General features: G+C 35.2%; 1 protein-coding gene across 1 annotated transcript in view; it reads left to right on the forward strand.

Annotated features, from left to right (window-relative positions):
• Positions 1-17036, forward strand: part of LOC128999281 (soluble scavenger receptor cysteine-rich domain-containing protein SSC5D-like) — an 81781-nt gene extending 64745 nt beyond the window's left edge. The window contains exon 5 of the mRNA XM_054425723.1: positions 16815-17036. Coding sequence (XP_054281698.1) covers positions 16815-16961 — 147 coding nt within the window. The 3' untranslated portion in view covers positions 16962-17036. The remainder of the gene's footprint in view (positions 1-16814) is intronic.
• Positions 17037-17351: the final 315 nt, after the last annotated feature.

Here is a 17351-nt window from a genome sequence, read left to right on the forward strand (position 1 = left end):
TACACGCAGCATCTCAGGATACGTCACACTCAGCATCTCAGGAGATACCATCAGACCAGGACCAGGCAGAGGCAACACAGATGACTACATCCCAGGACCAGGAGGCAGTGTGAGGGGTCCACGCCATTCCTCAACAGGACGGACATTGTAACAGCGCAGGGCAGCGAGTTGAGAGACAATATTTTAGAATACTAGTATATAATATCTGTGGATTAAAGAAAAAGGTTAGTGATAGTTTATTTTTAGATTTAATAAGTAATTATGATTTAGTTTTCTCATTAGAAACTTTTGTTTCTCAAAAAGACGTAGATTTTGTTACAAGTAAGTTAAAAGATTTTAAGTTATTTTTCAAATCAGCGACAAGGGAGTCAAATCTGGGAAGATTTAGCGGAGGGGAACTTATTTTAATAAGATTAACTTCACCATTCTGTAATAGCCTAAATTTTATTAACGAACAACAGTTTAATTTTGTAAAAGCGAGTTTCAAAACCACTGAAAGTTGTATCTACATTTGCCCTGTGTATCTAAATTTCAATAGTTGGGACCAGGATTTTAATAATTTGCAACATTTTTTAAATAATCACGAGAATGACAATTTGGTTCTTTTGGGTGATTTAAATGGAAGAATTGGAGAAGGGCAATCTTTTTCAGATGGGGAATTTATAAACATAAATAAAAGCTTTGTCGATTTTAGAAAATCTAAAGATAAAACAACCAACAGTAAAGGGCGAAAGCTGTTAGAGATGTTTGATAATTATGGTTTAATTATCTTGAATGGGAGGTCACCTAGTGATAACGAGGGGGAACTCACTTTTATAGGGCCAATGGGGACCTCAGTTATAGATTTCGCAGCTGTTTCAGTAAACTGTTTTAGCTTATGTGCCGATTTTAAGGTGCTCCCCTACCCAGGCTCTGATCACTTGCCGCTTGAAATTGTAATAAAAAATGTTGGAATCAGCTCAGAGGAAAGGGAGAGGGGAGAAGGTGACATCTTGCCTTTGTTGCCAAAATTAAAATGGACCAATGATTTGTATTATAAAGAACGGATTTCAGTAAATATATTAAATAGTGTATTATCAGAGGATAGTCAGGAAAACATTAGTAATATTACAACATGCATTTTTAAATCGGCAAATCATAAAATTTGTATAAGCTCAAAGAATAAATTAGCTAAAAAACAACCTTGGTTTGATTATGAGTGTTTGGTAGAAAGAAACCGCGTGTTCAAGCTGTTAAAGTTGTATAGAAAAACTAACTCCTCCTACATAAACAACTCATATATATCTCAAGTAAAAATTTATAAACAAGTGTGTGAATCGAAAAAGAAATTATATTATGAAAATATTATATTAGATTTTAATACGCATTCTGATAGCAAGACGTTTTGGCGAGCCATTAATGCATTAAAAATGAAATCTGACAATATTGTGGGAAATATTTCACCAGAAAAATGGGTTAAACATTTTAACAGTTTGCTGAACCCCCCCGCTCCTGGCAGGTGCGATAAGTTATGCGGAACCTCTAGTAGATAATGCTAGATTAGATTGTGAGTTTACCAGAGTTGAGTTAAAGAATGTATTGACCGCGGTCAAGGCCGATAAAGCCCCAGGCATGGATAGAATACCTTACGAATTTTTTAAAAATGCGCCCGATAATTTTTTGGACTATTTACTGGCAGTATATAATCAAATTTACCTGACTGAAAAGATTCCTACTTCTTTTAAAGAATCCATAATTTTTCCTTTGCATAAAAAAGGGGATATAAATTCAGTTGAGAATTACAGAGGTTTGTCTTTTATAAATTGCATTGCAAAAATATTCACCAGCCTTCTTAATAATCGTCTGCAAAACTTTATTTGGGAAAATCAAATACTAACGGAGTTTCAAGCAGGATTTAGAAAAGGATACTCAACTATTGATAATATTTTTAATCTAACTTGTATGATTAAATTAAGATTGGCTCAAAAAAGAGAAAAATTATACGCGTTTTTTGTTGATTTTAGCTCAGCATTTGACACTATTGATAGAAAGGCATTGTTGTTTAAATTGTCTAACCTGGGAATATCAACTCGTATGCTCAACAATCTGAAAAGCTATTACAGTGAAACCAGTACAAGTGTATGGTGTGGAGATGGCATCACAACCAGTTTTAACACCAATACAGGTTTAAGACAGGGATGTATTCTCTCACCTACTTTATTCAGCCTATTCGTAAACGACCTGCCAGAAGCGGTGGGGGGAGGTTGTAGTTTTGGAGGAACTAGGGTTAACATACTTTTATATGCGGATGACATTATTCTCCTCTCTCCAACAAGAACTGGGCTTCAACACATGATAAGAAACCTGGAGACCTACTGTAATATGTGGAATCTCATTGTAAATTTAAACAAATCAAAAATTATGGTTTTTAGAAACGGCGGCAGACTTAAAGAAATTGATAAATGGTGGTATAAAGGTGATACAATTGAAGTAGTTAACACATACAAGTATCTAGGAATAACTCTTTCAAGTTCTTGTTCTTGGAATAAGTATTTAACGGAAAAATGTAGGATGGGTAAATTTGCTATCAGTTCAATTTGGAATAAACTTATAATCAACGATAAAATACCGCTGAGCTCAAAGATTGTTTGTTTTGAATCGGTCGTGCGGGCTGTCATATGTTATGGAGCTCAGGTATGGGGATACATTGAAAGCGATATAGTTGAATCAGTACAAAAAATGTTTATTAAAAAATTATTGAAGTTGCCGTGCAATACTCCAAACTATTTGCTATATTTAGAAACTGGATTTGAGAAATTATTTTTCTATACCTTAAATACACAAATAAATTATATTTTGAAGGTGTTTTCCCTGCCACATAACAGGTTGCCCAGTATATTAGCGAAACAGGTTCTGGCTAAACGTATTTTTTGGTGCAGAGAATGGGAACGATTAGGACAAATTTGCCACATTGATATTCATTTTGATGTTGTTGAGACAGACAGGCTGAGAACAGATTTACAATCAGTGATGGAGGTTTTGCGGGAGAAGTGGAGGGGGGAGTGCATCGGCAGAGCTCGTACCTCTGTATTCCATAAACAATTATCAATGCTTGACCTTGGCCCGGAACTGGGCGATAAGAGTCCGCTTTTCACCAAAGATCGTGATATAATTTCATGGGCAATAAAGGCTAGGGGAGAATTAATTGACCTTAATTATAAACCTTGGATTGACAAAAATCATAATTGTTCTTTGTGTAATTTAAATGAATACGAGACAGTTTACCATTTTGTGTCAGTTTGCCCTATTTTAAAGCAATTAAGAAAGCAATATTTTGGGAAAAATGTCCTAAATGAAATAGAGTATTTTGAATACCTTAATGGGAGGAATTGGCGTGTCTTGGTCGATTATTTGAAAAGAGCCTGGCAGTATAGATGGGTCTTTATTAAAGAATTAAATTTCTCAACTTAATATATAGAAATACCCCTGTTTTATTTTTGTTTAGTTTGTTTAGAAAAAAAAACAAACATAGTGTAGTAAACTTCAGTTTACCTTTTGAAGCTCGTTTAGACATCAGTCATAGTTTGTTTTGTTTTGTTAAATGGGGCAATATTATAGCAATATTAATTAAGGAGAGGTTATTTATTTTACATTATATTTATATACATATTCTGTTTCTTTTTAAAAAAGTACCTATATAAAGAGGTTTAATTTAGTGTAAGTTTTAAAATTAAGTGCCAACCGAACAGACGGTTATTTAACCATTGTTTCTTAAAGTGTAATTTTTACCTGTGAATGTATGTATCAATATGTTGTAAATAAAGCACTTATTCATTTCATTTCATTTCATTTCAATATATATATACATACAAACATCCTCTTTTATACTTATAGATTTTATTATATATAAATATTTATATAAATATATATAAAGAAATTATAAAATTGTTTTATGCCTAACGGTCACGTAGAAAATTCAAAAAAGTGTAATTTAAAATTCCCATGTTATTCTTATGGAGAAAATGAAAACTGTTGTAGTTTACTTGTTAATGGATATATGTTGACAAAATTTGGCAAATTTATTTATTTCATCCTATACTATTGACATATGGTCAAATAATATTCAGGGTGCTCAGTTGTACTTATTTACTTAAATATTTAATATATCAGCACCCCTATTACGTGAACACCTAAATTAAAATATACTAGAGAACCCGTGCGGCTCAATGAGCCGCATAGTATGAAACACAACGTCGAGGAAAACGCTATGCTTAAATTCGAGTAATTCTAGTTACATCTTAAAGTTGTTTAAACACTTGTTAGAAACTAATTTTAAATATCTCGATTTGTGTCGTCAAGGCTCACCTACATTATTTCTGCTCTCAGTTTTAACTGATAACCCCAATGAATGGTTAATGATCTGTTACAATTCGAGTTAACATGTTGCAAAAACGTTTTTCCAGCATTGAGAATTGAAGAAAACTGTTGCCTTCCTGATAACCTGTGTAAAGTAATTTGAGTTGGGTCATTTTATTTATTTGGTTTGAGACATCCCCCTAATCAAACTAATTTCCTCTGTAGATAATCCTGAAAAGTGGGGTGGTATCAACCATTTCATTTGCTCCATTTTTTACCCACAAACTCTGAAATACCAATTGCATGGTCATAATCTGCTTTGAATAGGCTAAAGCAGCAACACCATTGAAAGTTGGTTAACGTATTTTAACGTGTAATCTGTCAGTCACAGTAAATGCCCCGCATCAGAACGTTCTCACGTTGTTCTGTGGAGTTTAGTTTCTCTTAATACCTGTCCCAAAGTTTTGAAAGTATGGATTTATTTGTCAAAATAGGTTCGATAACTCTTGTAGCTAGGCCTATAAGATTTGGATGGCAATTTTCATTTTCTCTTTTTGAACAGCATATATTATTTGCCTTTCCTGAATCATAAAAATAAACAAACTTGACCGTAACTACTCGATCGTTGAATACATAAACACTAATTCCTTCACTTATGTTTGGTCTAATATTGCCAATAAAAAATTCAATAGTAAATGAGTTTTTGAAACTGCTTATTTTTTACTTGAAATGTCTGGATTGTGTTGGTGAATTCAGTAAAAAAAACTGTGTATAAGTTTGTCAGAGCAACCGGCATGGCAGCCTAACCTAGAAGTAAACAATCCATTTTGCGTTTTTTTCTCAATTGAAGTAGAGCGAGTAATAAAAAGTTTACATTAAAAACATTAGGTCTGCCAAGATTTGGTATTATCTTACTACTTGAACTTGTCAAAGTCAAGGCATAAATATAGTCTGTACTAATTTTTCTGAAATATCTCGATCTGTCAGTGTCAGAAGTATACATTTCTTGTATGCATTCATTTGATCTGACATCAGGCAAGTTAACTTTACCACCGTGACAACACTATGTGCTACGTATATTTTTTCACTTCCAAAGTAAGTTGACTGCAGAAATGGCAAATATTATTCATCTCACCAAGTGAATTTGTATCTGGATGGATATCTGTTAGACCAGGCCTCTCTTTTTCTACTCTCCTCATACGCAGATATCTTATTATTAATTGTCTCCTCCTCCCGTTTTCAATATTTCTTCTTTGAACTTGAGGCATTTTCTGTTCTTCCAACAAAACTGATAAACTGTTTAACTTCGTCTTAACCTACTGAAAATTACAAACATTAATATTTACTCCCTATTTATAAACAGCTGTTTTTTGTTTTTAAATTTGTTCTATGTATTTCTTATGGGGAAAACCCGACCTTTGAGAAGGTCTCACGCCCTTAAGAGTAGGAATTTTTAAATTCTAAAACCTTATTGCAAAACTACATATTGAGACGAATCTTTTGACACCTTAAACGTTAAAATTGGTCTACAAACAAGGGAGGAGTTGCGTTAACAAAAAACGGCTTCACGTATTATATATATAGATACCCCCGTCGCAGCAAACCTGCATACTAAGCGAATTTCCATTTACCCGGCTTGATTTCTACTAAAATATTCCCTATAAATTTTCAGATTTATTTCCTATTTAAATAACATTAATTTTAGTGAGTAGTTAGGTTTGCTGCTACGGGGAAGATGTTGAGGTGTGTTTTTTCAATTGAAATATTGATAGCTTAGTATGAAATAAACCAAATTGCCAAATTTGATTAAAATATATCCATAAACAAGCAAACTAGAACAGTTTATTTATTCTCCATAAGAATAACATGGGAATTTTAAATTTACAATTTTTTTAATTTTCTCCGTAGTCAATGAACATTCAAAAACACTTCAATATACTAAATTATTTGTTTTTTTAAGCTCTTCAAAATGGTCTAGAGAGAAATTTAGAAATTTAAAGTTTTTAGGGTAAAAAATGAGAAAAACCCATTTTTACCCCATAAAACCCCCCATAAACCCCTGATCCCATGGTCCGATTATGCTGGTTCGCGAACTCGTTCGAATAAACGTAGGTTTACACGTTTGTACCAAATTTCATCAAAATCGGATCAATTTTGCTCGAGTTATCGCGCTAACGGACACATATATAAATATATATATATATATATATATATATATAAATATATATATATATATATATATATATATATATGAATTTGAACGGATGGTGTTTTTGCCCTCTGGGGACCTCAAAACGAAAAAGTAAATCGGTCCCGGGTCTAGGTCTTACCATGAGACCTACGGTAATAGCTTATTCCCTATATGGGAAATTCGCTAATACCATATTTATATATGTGTCCGTTAGCGCGATAACTCGAGCAAAAATGGCCCGATTTTGATGAAATTTGGTACAAACGTGTAAACCTACATTTATTCGAACGAGTTCGCGAACCAGCATAATCGAACCATGGGAACAGGGGTTTATGGGGGGTTTTATAGGGTAAAAATAGGTTTTTCCCATTTTTAACCCTAAAAATAAAAATGTTTGCAATTTCTTTCTCAACCATTTTGTAGAGCTTAAAAAAAGAAATAATTTAGTATATTGAAGCGCTGTTTTATGCCTAACAGTCACGTAGAAAATTCAAAAAAGTGTAATTTTAAATTCCCATGTTATTCTTATGGAGAAAATGAAAACTGTTGTAGTTTACTTGTTAATGGATATATGTTGACAAAATTTGGCAAATTTATTTATTTCATCCTATACTATTGACATATGGTCAAAAAACACTTTTTACCTTCCCCGTAGCAGCAAACCTAAGTGTGGTGATGTGAACATTATCACCTGATAATATTTATTATTTGATTTGTTTGTAAATATTGTATTTGTTCTTAACTAAAATATGGTTGTAATTTTGAATGAATAAAAGCCATAATTTTGGTTTACTAAGTCTTTCTTACAACAATTTTATTCATTCATTGATAAACTCAGTTAGTGCTACATTACAATGGAGAAATTCCTTAGACCAGACAAATTGCAAATTGACCCGGAATCTCCAACTGCCTCAGAGGAATGGACGCACTGGTTACAAACATTCGAAGACTTTCTAACCATGACAGAATTCGTTGAAGACAAGGACAAACTAAAACTACTAACTAATCGATTATCTTTTACTACTTATAGATTTATCAAGGAATCTGAAACTTACCAAGACGCTTTGAGAGTTCTTAACTCAATTTACATCAAACAAAAGAATGAAATATTCTCAAGATACTACATTCGTGATTCTTTTATCAATGGCTTAGCCTCGTCATACATACGACAGAGACTATTTGAAAATAAAACTTTAGACCTAGCTGAAGCAGTGAAACAGTCTAGAGCTCTTGAAATGGCTCAAGCTCAAGTCGAGAGCTATCCAAAATCTATGTACGGAATGCAAACTTGTGCAACGAATGAATTGGCACAGCAAGCTTGTCAGTACGAATTCCCACTACAACAAAAGGAAGAAGCGACTACATCCGCTATTAAAAATGTTGACGGCAAGTGTTATTTTTGTGGGCATGACAGACACTCTAGAGATCGCTGTCCAGCCAGAGAAGCAACTTGTGGGAAATGTAACAAGACAGGGCATTATGCGAGAGTCTGTAAAAGTAATCCAACTCAACATTTTAAAGAAAAACAGAAGACGTCTAGTACATCAGCTGCACTAATAGCAACAACACATAATACGTCTGTATTGAAGGACTCTACAGTTGAAGCTAAAGTGAATGGCCTGAAAGCAAATTGCTTAATAGACACCGGGAGTACATCAAGCTTTGTAAACTTGAAGTTTGTTCAGTTAAACAAAATTAAAATGTATAATAAAAGTGGACAAGTATCACTAGCTGCTTCTAATATGAAATCAAACGTCCACGGGTTTGTTAAAATCAACCTAAATCTGTTGAATCACAATTACAACAATTTTAAGTTGACTGTTCTTGAAGATCTTTGTACTGACGTGCTTATCGGACATGATATCATGAAACTCCACTCAAATATACAGGTTTGGTTTGGAGGTAAGAAACCTCCTCTGTTGGTGTGCTCCTGTGCCAAAGTTGAACCACCCAAACTATTCTGCAATTTAACTCCAGATTGTAAGCCAATAGCCACAAAATCACAACGTTACTCAGATGAAGATATGCAATTTATAAAACAAGAAATGGAAAGACTACAGACTGAGGAGATCATTGAACCTAGTTCGTCACCTTGGCGTGCACAAGTGTTGGTTGTTACAAACGACAAAGGGAAGATGCGACTGTGTGTGGACTATTCGCAAACGATAAACAAATTTACTCTTTTAGACGCCTATCCCTTACCAAACATAGATGATCTAGTATCCACTGTAGCGACGAACAAGGTTTTTAGTGCCATTGATCTCAGGGCCGCGTTAAGGGTCAGTGGCGCCCTGGGCAAACCCAAAAGCAGCGCCCCCCTTATATATACATATATATAAATATATATATATAACTATAAAGGTTTTGACCACAGCAGTGTAGGGTGGGGAAGAGGAAAGGGGGGTTGACTCATCAGTTCGCCGAAATTCATAGTAGTTGGGGGTTGGGGTGAGTGCAATGAACTTGACAGTAGTTGCTATGCGAATGCCTCTTGCCCTGCGCCAATAGCTTAAAGCACTACGCAGTGATTTGATTACAGTACTGTTCAGTACAGTACAGTGTGCAGTGCAGTTCATTGCATTACACACGTATTGAACGAGATTCTACTAAGGGAGTAGTTTTTTCCATGGTTCTACTATAGGCCTATGCATCTATATATTTAAACATTAGCGTGTTTTTTTACCAGTTTTGTTTCGGGAGGGAGTTTTAAATTCCGTATCAGTGGAAATACTGGTACATTTCACTTTCTTTAAAACTACTTCTTGAGTTTGTTTTCTTTGAACCAACCGCTTGCGGCTCTCGGCTCCACTAGGTTTTATTTGCATTTTCCACTGTTTATAGGCCTACTTGTATCAACACTTCTCTATTTATTTATTACTGGTTCACTGACTGCAGTGTGAGTGTCAACACTGACTAGTGACTGTCACAGTTTAGGTTGTGTTGTGACTGATTTGACTACTGAGGAGTACTGTACTGGACTGGCGCCGCGCGGTGGTTGGTAGTTGTGACTTGTGGGGATGGGGTGGGACTGGGAGGGAGAGGAGGGGCACGTCAACCGTATGCCTGTATACTACTGCTGGCCTATGTGATATTCCCGTAATTTGCTGACGTCACCCAAATCGCAAACAAAAAATCAGCTGATGTATTGCCATATAAGTATATATTTGTTTTGATTTGATTGTTATTGTTTTTATAATTTTTCTCAATGGTAAAATTGTGTTTGCAATCTGAGTGACGTCAGCATATGATGGGAATAGCATACCTATGTATTTTCCTTCCACCATGAAGGGCTCCCTGCGTCTGATAGTATAGTGAGTGCGCCCATGGTGGAAGTAAATGTGCGCCCGGTTCACACTGCTGCCTGCCTTTCCCTGACTACACGAGGTAGGCCTATAGCCTGAAGGTCGAGTATTTTAAATTTTGTTGTATTTATTTACTTTTGCAATAAGGGAAAATCACTTAGCTACAAGTTGAAATCACCCATTCTATTTTTGAAATCCCGACTAATAAAACCCTATTTTTCCTAGTCCGGGCGGTGGTTCAGGGCGCCCCCCAACCACCGGTGCCCCTGGGCATATGCCCAGTCTGCCCGTTTATAAAAGTGGACCTGATTGATCTAAAGCAAGCACACTATCAAATACCAATTTCTGACGAAGAGAAGAAGTACACTGCTTTTGAGGCTGCTGGTCGTCTTTTTCAATTCAGAAAAATCCCATTTGGTGTAACCAACGGGGTGGCATGTTTTCAAAAGACCATGGACCAAATCATTAGAAAAGAAAAACTGAATGGAGTGTATGCCTATCTGGATGATTTGACTGTATGTGGAAAGGATCAAAAGGATCATTATGAGAATCTAAGAACATTTTTAGATCCTGTAACTGAGTATGGACTTGTAATCAACAACGAAAAGAGCAAGTTCAACCAGTCTTCAATAACCTTGTTGGGACATTTAGTTTCCCATAACTCTATTCGACCTGATCCAGATCGGCTAGAATCTCTACTGTCACTTCCTGTGCCCAAAGACCAAGTTTCACTAAAGCGAGTCCTAGGATTTTTTGCTCACTATTCAAAATGGATACATCGGTTTTCTGATAAAATAAGAAACCTGACACAAGTCAATTCTTTTCCTTTGTCACAGGAAGCGGTTGCAGATTTTGAAGCCCTCAAACTTGACATTGCAAACTCAGTAATTACCGTACTCCTAGGAATGGGCAAGAGCCACTGGTAGTGGAGACTGAAGCATCTGACATAGCCGTGGCAGCAACTTTGAGTCAAGATAATCGGCCAATTGCTTTTTTCTCACGGACTCTAAACAAATCTGAGAAGCTGTATTCAGCTGTTGAAAAAGAAGCCGTTGCCATTGTCGAAGCCCTTCGAAAATGGAAACCATTTCTTATCGGAAGAGACTTCAGATTATACACGGATCAGCAAGCTTTATCATTTATCTTTGACAAGAGGCATACAAGCAAAATCAAGAACGATAAAGTTATGAGATGGCGACTAGAGCTAACACCTTATCAATATGAAATAGTGTACCGATCTGGTAGGGAGAATGTAAAAGCAGATACGCTCTCTCGGGCATGTGCAGTTTGCTGGGATAATGCTAAGTTGTTTGAATTACACAAATCTCTCTGCCATCCGGGAGTCACTCGAATATTTCATTGGATTAGAACTAAAAATCTAAACTACACTCTGGATGATGTAAAAAGGATGACGTCAGCTTGTCAAACATGTGCAGAAGTGAAGCCAAGATTTCACCAATTCCAAGGCAAATTGATAAAGGCAACCACTCCCTTCGAACGTCTAAATATTGACTTTAAGGGCCCTCTTCCATCAACAACCAGAAACCGTTACCTTTTAAACATGGTGGATGAGTATTCTCGTTTTGTATTTGCTTACCCCTGTAAGGACATTAGTTCAGCAACAGTTATCAGATGTTTTTCAGATCTATTTTTTATGTTTGGAGCCCCGTCCTTTGTACATTCAGATAGAGGTTCATCTTTTATGTCGCGAGAGCTGACGGACTTTCTTCACAAGTATGGAGTAGCTACAAGTCATACGACACCTTATAACCGTAGAGGGAACTCTCAGATTGAACGCTTCAATGGAACAATATGGCAAACCATCCTACTAGCTTTGAAAAACCACAACCTGCCAGTTGCTGCATGGGAAGAAGTATTACAGGAGGCTCTTCACTCAGTCAGATCTCTTTTATGCACTGCGACAAACTGCACACCGCACGAAAGATTCTTTATACATAGCAGAAGAACTACCAATGGAGACTCCTTACCATCTTGGCTATCTGCTCCTGGTCCTGTCCTGCTTAGAAAGTTTGTAAGATTTAATAAATATGATGACCTTGTGAAGCCAGTTCAACTTTTGGAATCAAATCCACAGTACGCTCTCGTCAGAAGAAGAGATGGGTCAGAATCACAAGTATCCCTGAAACATCTTGCACCCGCTGGCCTACCTCATGAAGACAACACTATTGAGAAAGAGGTTGTTGAAAATATAAATTCAGACATTGGCCACAATGAAGTTCAAAATGAAACTCAACAAACGGTATCTCAGACCCCAACTTCAGAGACGGCTGTGGGGGAACTACGTCCAAAGAGGAATGTCAAGCCTCCGTCATATCTAAAGGATTACATATGCTATACCTACCTTGAAAAATAGTGGGGGTGGATGTGGTGATGTGAACATTATCACCTGATAATATTTATTATTTGATTTGTTTGTAAATATTGTATTTGTTCTTAACTAAAACATGGTTGTAATTTTGAATGAATAAAAGCCATACTTTTGGTTTACTAAGTCTTTCTTACAACACTAAGCACTGGTTAAATCTAATGTTATTTAAATTGGGAATAAATATGTCTTATTTATGGAAATATTTTAGTAAAAATGTAATCAGACAAGTTGAAATTCGCTTAGTCTGCAGGTTTGCTGCGGCAGGGGTATTTTTTGGTGTATCAACTAGTAAATATGAAATGAACGAGATAAATAGATCTCGTAACGCACTGAAGTAAAAGGGTCTCGTATCAAAAATAGTCGTTCCAAGCACTACATGAGGCTAATGGGGTGATTAGTAACCATGGTAACCTTTGTCGAATGCTTGGATGAAAGAAGGAAACCAAAGAAATAATTCAAGAACAAAGAGAAAGAATAATGGCGTTTTTATGCTATTATTTTTATGAGTTATCTAATGTTTTATAGGTTTACATATTTATCGTTTTCAACTACAGGAACATAAATCTTGTTTAACTATCGACGTGTTTCTCTTCTAAAACAGCACTAACGGATGCGTATTAAAGGTCACTCACTGGTAAATGACCTAAAATATCACGATTGTGCAATGTTGTATTTTGATGTAAAAAAGCAAATCATTTACATTAATTTGAATATTTCTCCTGGTCCCTACTAAATCATACAAAAATCAATGCTAAATAATCGTCAAACCGGACAAGCAATTTCCGATAAACAACTTTGTATCATTGGTTTTTGTTTTGCGATTGGGATCCCTTTCTCAGCCCTTTAGGGAAGTGGTGCAAGTCTAAATATAGCTTCAAGGTTGCACCCATCCCTTCCCCCCGCCCACTCGACTCACTGTTGGCACGCACTCATTTCGAGGTCATAGCCCAACCCCAAAATTATAACAAAATAAATACAGTAATTTGTAAACATATTTCATTTGTATTTTATTTAGCCTGAAATCAGCCGTAAGGAAACGCATTCATTAAAAAGTGATTAACCCTCCGAGCGTCACTCGTCGAAAAATCGACGCGCGACACACTTTGTGTAGTGTCACACGTCGATTTTTCGACGCACGAACATCGTTTACGGCGATGTTCAGGAGGCGAAGGCGTATTTCGTACAGACCTCTGGCGAAGGCTCTATGACTGACTGAATCGGATTGAACTGGATCGAGTTAGGTATCGTTCTTTTCGTTATATTCTACGCTTTCTCCAGAGGTCTGTCTCCAAGCGCTTTATGTTCTCCGAGCCGATCGTAATTGTAGCAGACAGCTGACGTGCGTATTTGTAAACAGCTAGGTTACCCTCGGACCCATGACTGATGTGTTTTATTACGTTTATCATTGTTTTAGTGTTAAAAATCAAAAGTAGTGATATACGTGGTGCATTATAAGAAGATTTAAGTGATTTTGAAGGGCTGGTTGATGATCCTGAAGAAGTAGGTAGTGATATTGATGTAAATTATCAGCCAGATTCCTAGCTATGGTTAGGCTATGCATTCTTAGCTAAACGCTATGTACTGAAATCTGTTTTTTGCCCATAACTTATGTATTTGCAAATCTACTTCCTTATATTATTATATATTTGTAATCATCATAAAACTTAGAACAAAGTGGCTATTTTCAAATATTTATAGGCCTATAATTTATACAATTTCATTGAGCGCGAACTTATTTTTTTTTTTTGAACATATTCCAAAATATTTTTTTTTTACCTAACAAATTTTTTTGAAACAAATGTCCCTTATGTTTTATGTATAATATTGAAGCCCATGATTTTCCAAACAAAATGGTATATAGAACAGTAGAATTAACATTGTTTTAAGCTTCTCAGATCCGTTTTAATAAAACCTTGCAAATGCGCCAAAAATAGGCGGACATTAAGGCCTAAACTATGGACACTCGGAGGGTTAAAGAAAGATAAAATATATTTTTTATAACAGTTACGATTATAAGGAATTCGTAAATAAACAGATAACATATATTTTTCTTAATTTGTTATTGTAGGAAAAGAATAAATACAAATAAATAATGAACTATTACAGCTGTGCGGTACGAGATCTCGGGGTCTCGTACAATGACGTCATATTTACTTCCTGCACTGGCTGAAGATTGTCAACATTGTACTGGTTCAGATAAACAAACACTCAGCGCTCTCTCGCCTTTCTTTACGAGGTTATGATGCGCAAAAGATTACTGCGCAACCTAATCTCGGGGTCTCGTATCGCACCTGGGTAATCATAGCGGACGAGACCTATAGATCTCGTAACGCACCATTGGAATAATGCTGGAAAATATACAACGCAGTGAACATGTTAATGAATATGAGAGAGAGAAAATGAACACACTTATTAGGTTTACAAGAGGACAAGAACTGTTTTTATTTACATTTTGATACACACAACATATGTTAACAATAGAGAATAATTTAATTTGATTAAGAACACATGTTACAAGGAAAAGATATTGTACATTAAATAAAACATAGAGTGTTAAATTATATGAATGGTTCAAGTTTACTGAACAAGCTGATTGGTGGACTTCTATATCTTTCAGTGTGTACAAGGCCTGATATATCGTATGTTACAAACTACAGTAGAACCTCTTTAATCTGAACCCCTGTAATCCGAACGTCCACTAATCCGAACGCCTCATTGCTGTACTCTATACACAGAACATTAGTTTTTTATTGAATACGGTATTTATTGATATACGCACCATATTTATTTCAATTGTAATGTACAGTACTGTTTATTCCCTATGTTTACTACTGTATTAATTAAATAAACACTGTTTTTTACTTTATAAAGCATTTTTCCCTTTTCCCTAGCTATTGTTATGTAAAAACAACAATATGTTCTGTAATCCAAACTATTCAATAGTCCGAACTACCCCAGGTCCCTATTAGTTCGGATTAAAGAGGTTCTACTGTATTTAAGTCAGTTCAACACATGTCATGATAAAAGTCGTTGGATTGCAGCGAAGCGTCTACTGAGATATCTAGTTGGGACTAGAAAGTATGCACTTACATTCAGATCTACCAATAACTTCAATTTGGAAGTTGACACAGATTGGGCTGGCAACACTATTGATAGAAGATCGTCAACTGGTTTTGTCTTGAAAGCTGGAGGATGTGCAGTTTCTTGGGAATCAAGGAAACAACGTACTGTTGCTTTATCCAGTACGAAAGCGGAATACTTAGCAATGAGTAATATAACTAAAGAGGTGTGTTTTATGAAAAACTTCTTAAGTGAAATAAGTGACAAGCTCTACACCGTTGTACTATATGATAACAATCAAAGTGCTCAGAAGTTTATTCAAAACACTCAAGATCATAATCGCACGAAGCACATTGATGTTAGATATCACTTCATTAGAGAAGCTGTACAAAAGAAGTTCATTGAAATCAAGTATATGCTAACAAAAAAAACGGCAGATATTTTAACTAAATCTTTGTCATGTGAAAAATGTTATCACTTTGTGACGGACTTGGGACTTAAAGATTCTGATTAAATAAAAAAGATTTTTGATTAAGGGGGAATGTTGAGGATTTTATATAGTATTGTTTTGCTTGTGCTATATAATCAAATATATTTTAAATGTATCTTTTATATCAGCTGCTTGATTATTTTATGTTGTTCTAATATGTTTACATTGAAGTGTTAGTGTTTTAATATTTTTCCTTTTTACATCAATAATTATTAATAAAGTATTTTATGTATTTTATTCCCTCGTTTCATCAAGGTCGATGATGTCTTTAGGATCGGGAAGATGATCACAGTTCTGCTGCTATTGTGGGTGACGATCATTATGTCCCTGCGATCATGGATTATAGTCATGATGACTGGAAATAAAAAATCCTGTCCCGTCCTGAATTAAAAATACCATCCTGACTATTATTACTTTAGAAAATAAGGGATTTTTACTCAATTTTTTGTATGTGTTGTAGTTTTAATGTTAAAGTGAGTTTATAATAATCAGAGGTTTTATGTACAGCACTTACTATGTACACTCGCCACCCACTTCCACGCTCCTGGACTGCAATTGTTTACTATTATTTATTATTTTTATCAAATCTTTATGCAGGTACTTTGGCTGTCTCAAATTTACTAAGAGCTCTCTTAGTAGCTCTAATTAACTAAAATTGAGTCTCAAGTACCTTATGGCCCAGAATAGAGGCCGCCCGTTTAAGCCAGTTTATCATGTTTCTACTGTATTTAGAAATCAACCCATACTATTCTAGGTAACATGTTATTCATTGTTCAAATGTGTATTGTATTTTTAGTTGTTCAAAAGTGTAAAACTGTTTTCATATTTAAAAAGAAATTTAAAATTGTAACACTTTTTCTAGTACTGTATTTTTAGAACAGTTAATTGACCATCTGAAGTAATAGGAGATGAAAACCATCCTTAAGTAATTGATTTATCAATATATTTCTCTAAAAGTGAAGGAAACAACCCCCCCACCATTGCTCTCCCTTAACACATCTACAGATGTAGGATTTCAACTCTTGTAATAAAAGTGTTCTGTCACAGGGATTCTCTACCCAAGGCTGGCAAATACCAAGCATCCCTTGTGAGACTGGGGTGACTCCTGCTCCGGCACCACCCAAGTCAAAGTCTAATGACAAGATTGTCAAAGCCCTCAGTGGTGTCATGGATACGTTTGACAACCTTCTATAACTAGACTGTGTAGTTGTTATCTTACCAAATATATTTATTTGATCTACAAGTTAACTAAGATTTGTAGTATTGCAATTTGATATTATATGTACCTTGGTATTATATGTTTGGGTAATTCAATTTGAGTTTTAAACTGTTGTAAACCAGTTTTTAAGTAGGCTTCTTCAACTAGTTTGACAAAATTTATTGCTGACAATCCATTATTTATTGAACCCTTGAGAGAGCTTATTATGATTTAATAAATTTAACCAACTAGATAACCTGTTGCTCAAAATTGAGCAAAACTGCAACTTGTAATAAAATAATGAAGAAAAAACATAGACAGCAAGACCTCAATCATAGAGTCACTCTAAAGTAATTTCTATCACTGATTATAGAAATATGAAAAAT

The sequence above is a fragment of the Macrosteles quadrilineatus genome, unplaced genomic scaffold (genome assembly GCF_028750875.1).
Source record: "Macrosteles quadrilineatus isolate MER2022 unplaced genomic scaffold, UCM_ALF_1.0 Scaffold_1__1_contigs__length_201487025, whole genome shotgun sequence".
Classification (NCBI taxonomy): domain Eukaryota; kingdom Metazoa; phylum Arthropoda; class Insecta; order Hemiptera; family Cicadellidae; genus Macrosteles; species Macrosteles quadrilineatus.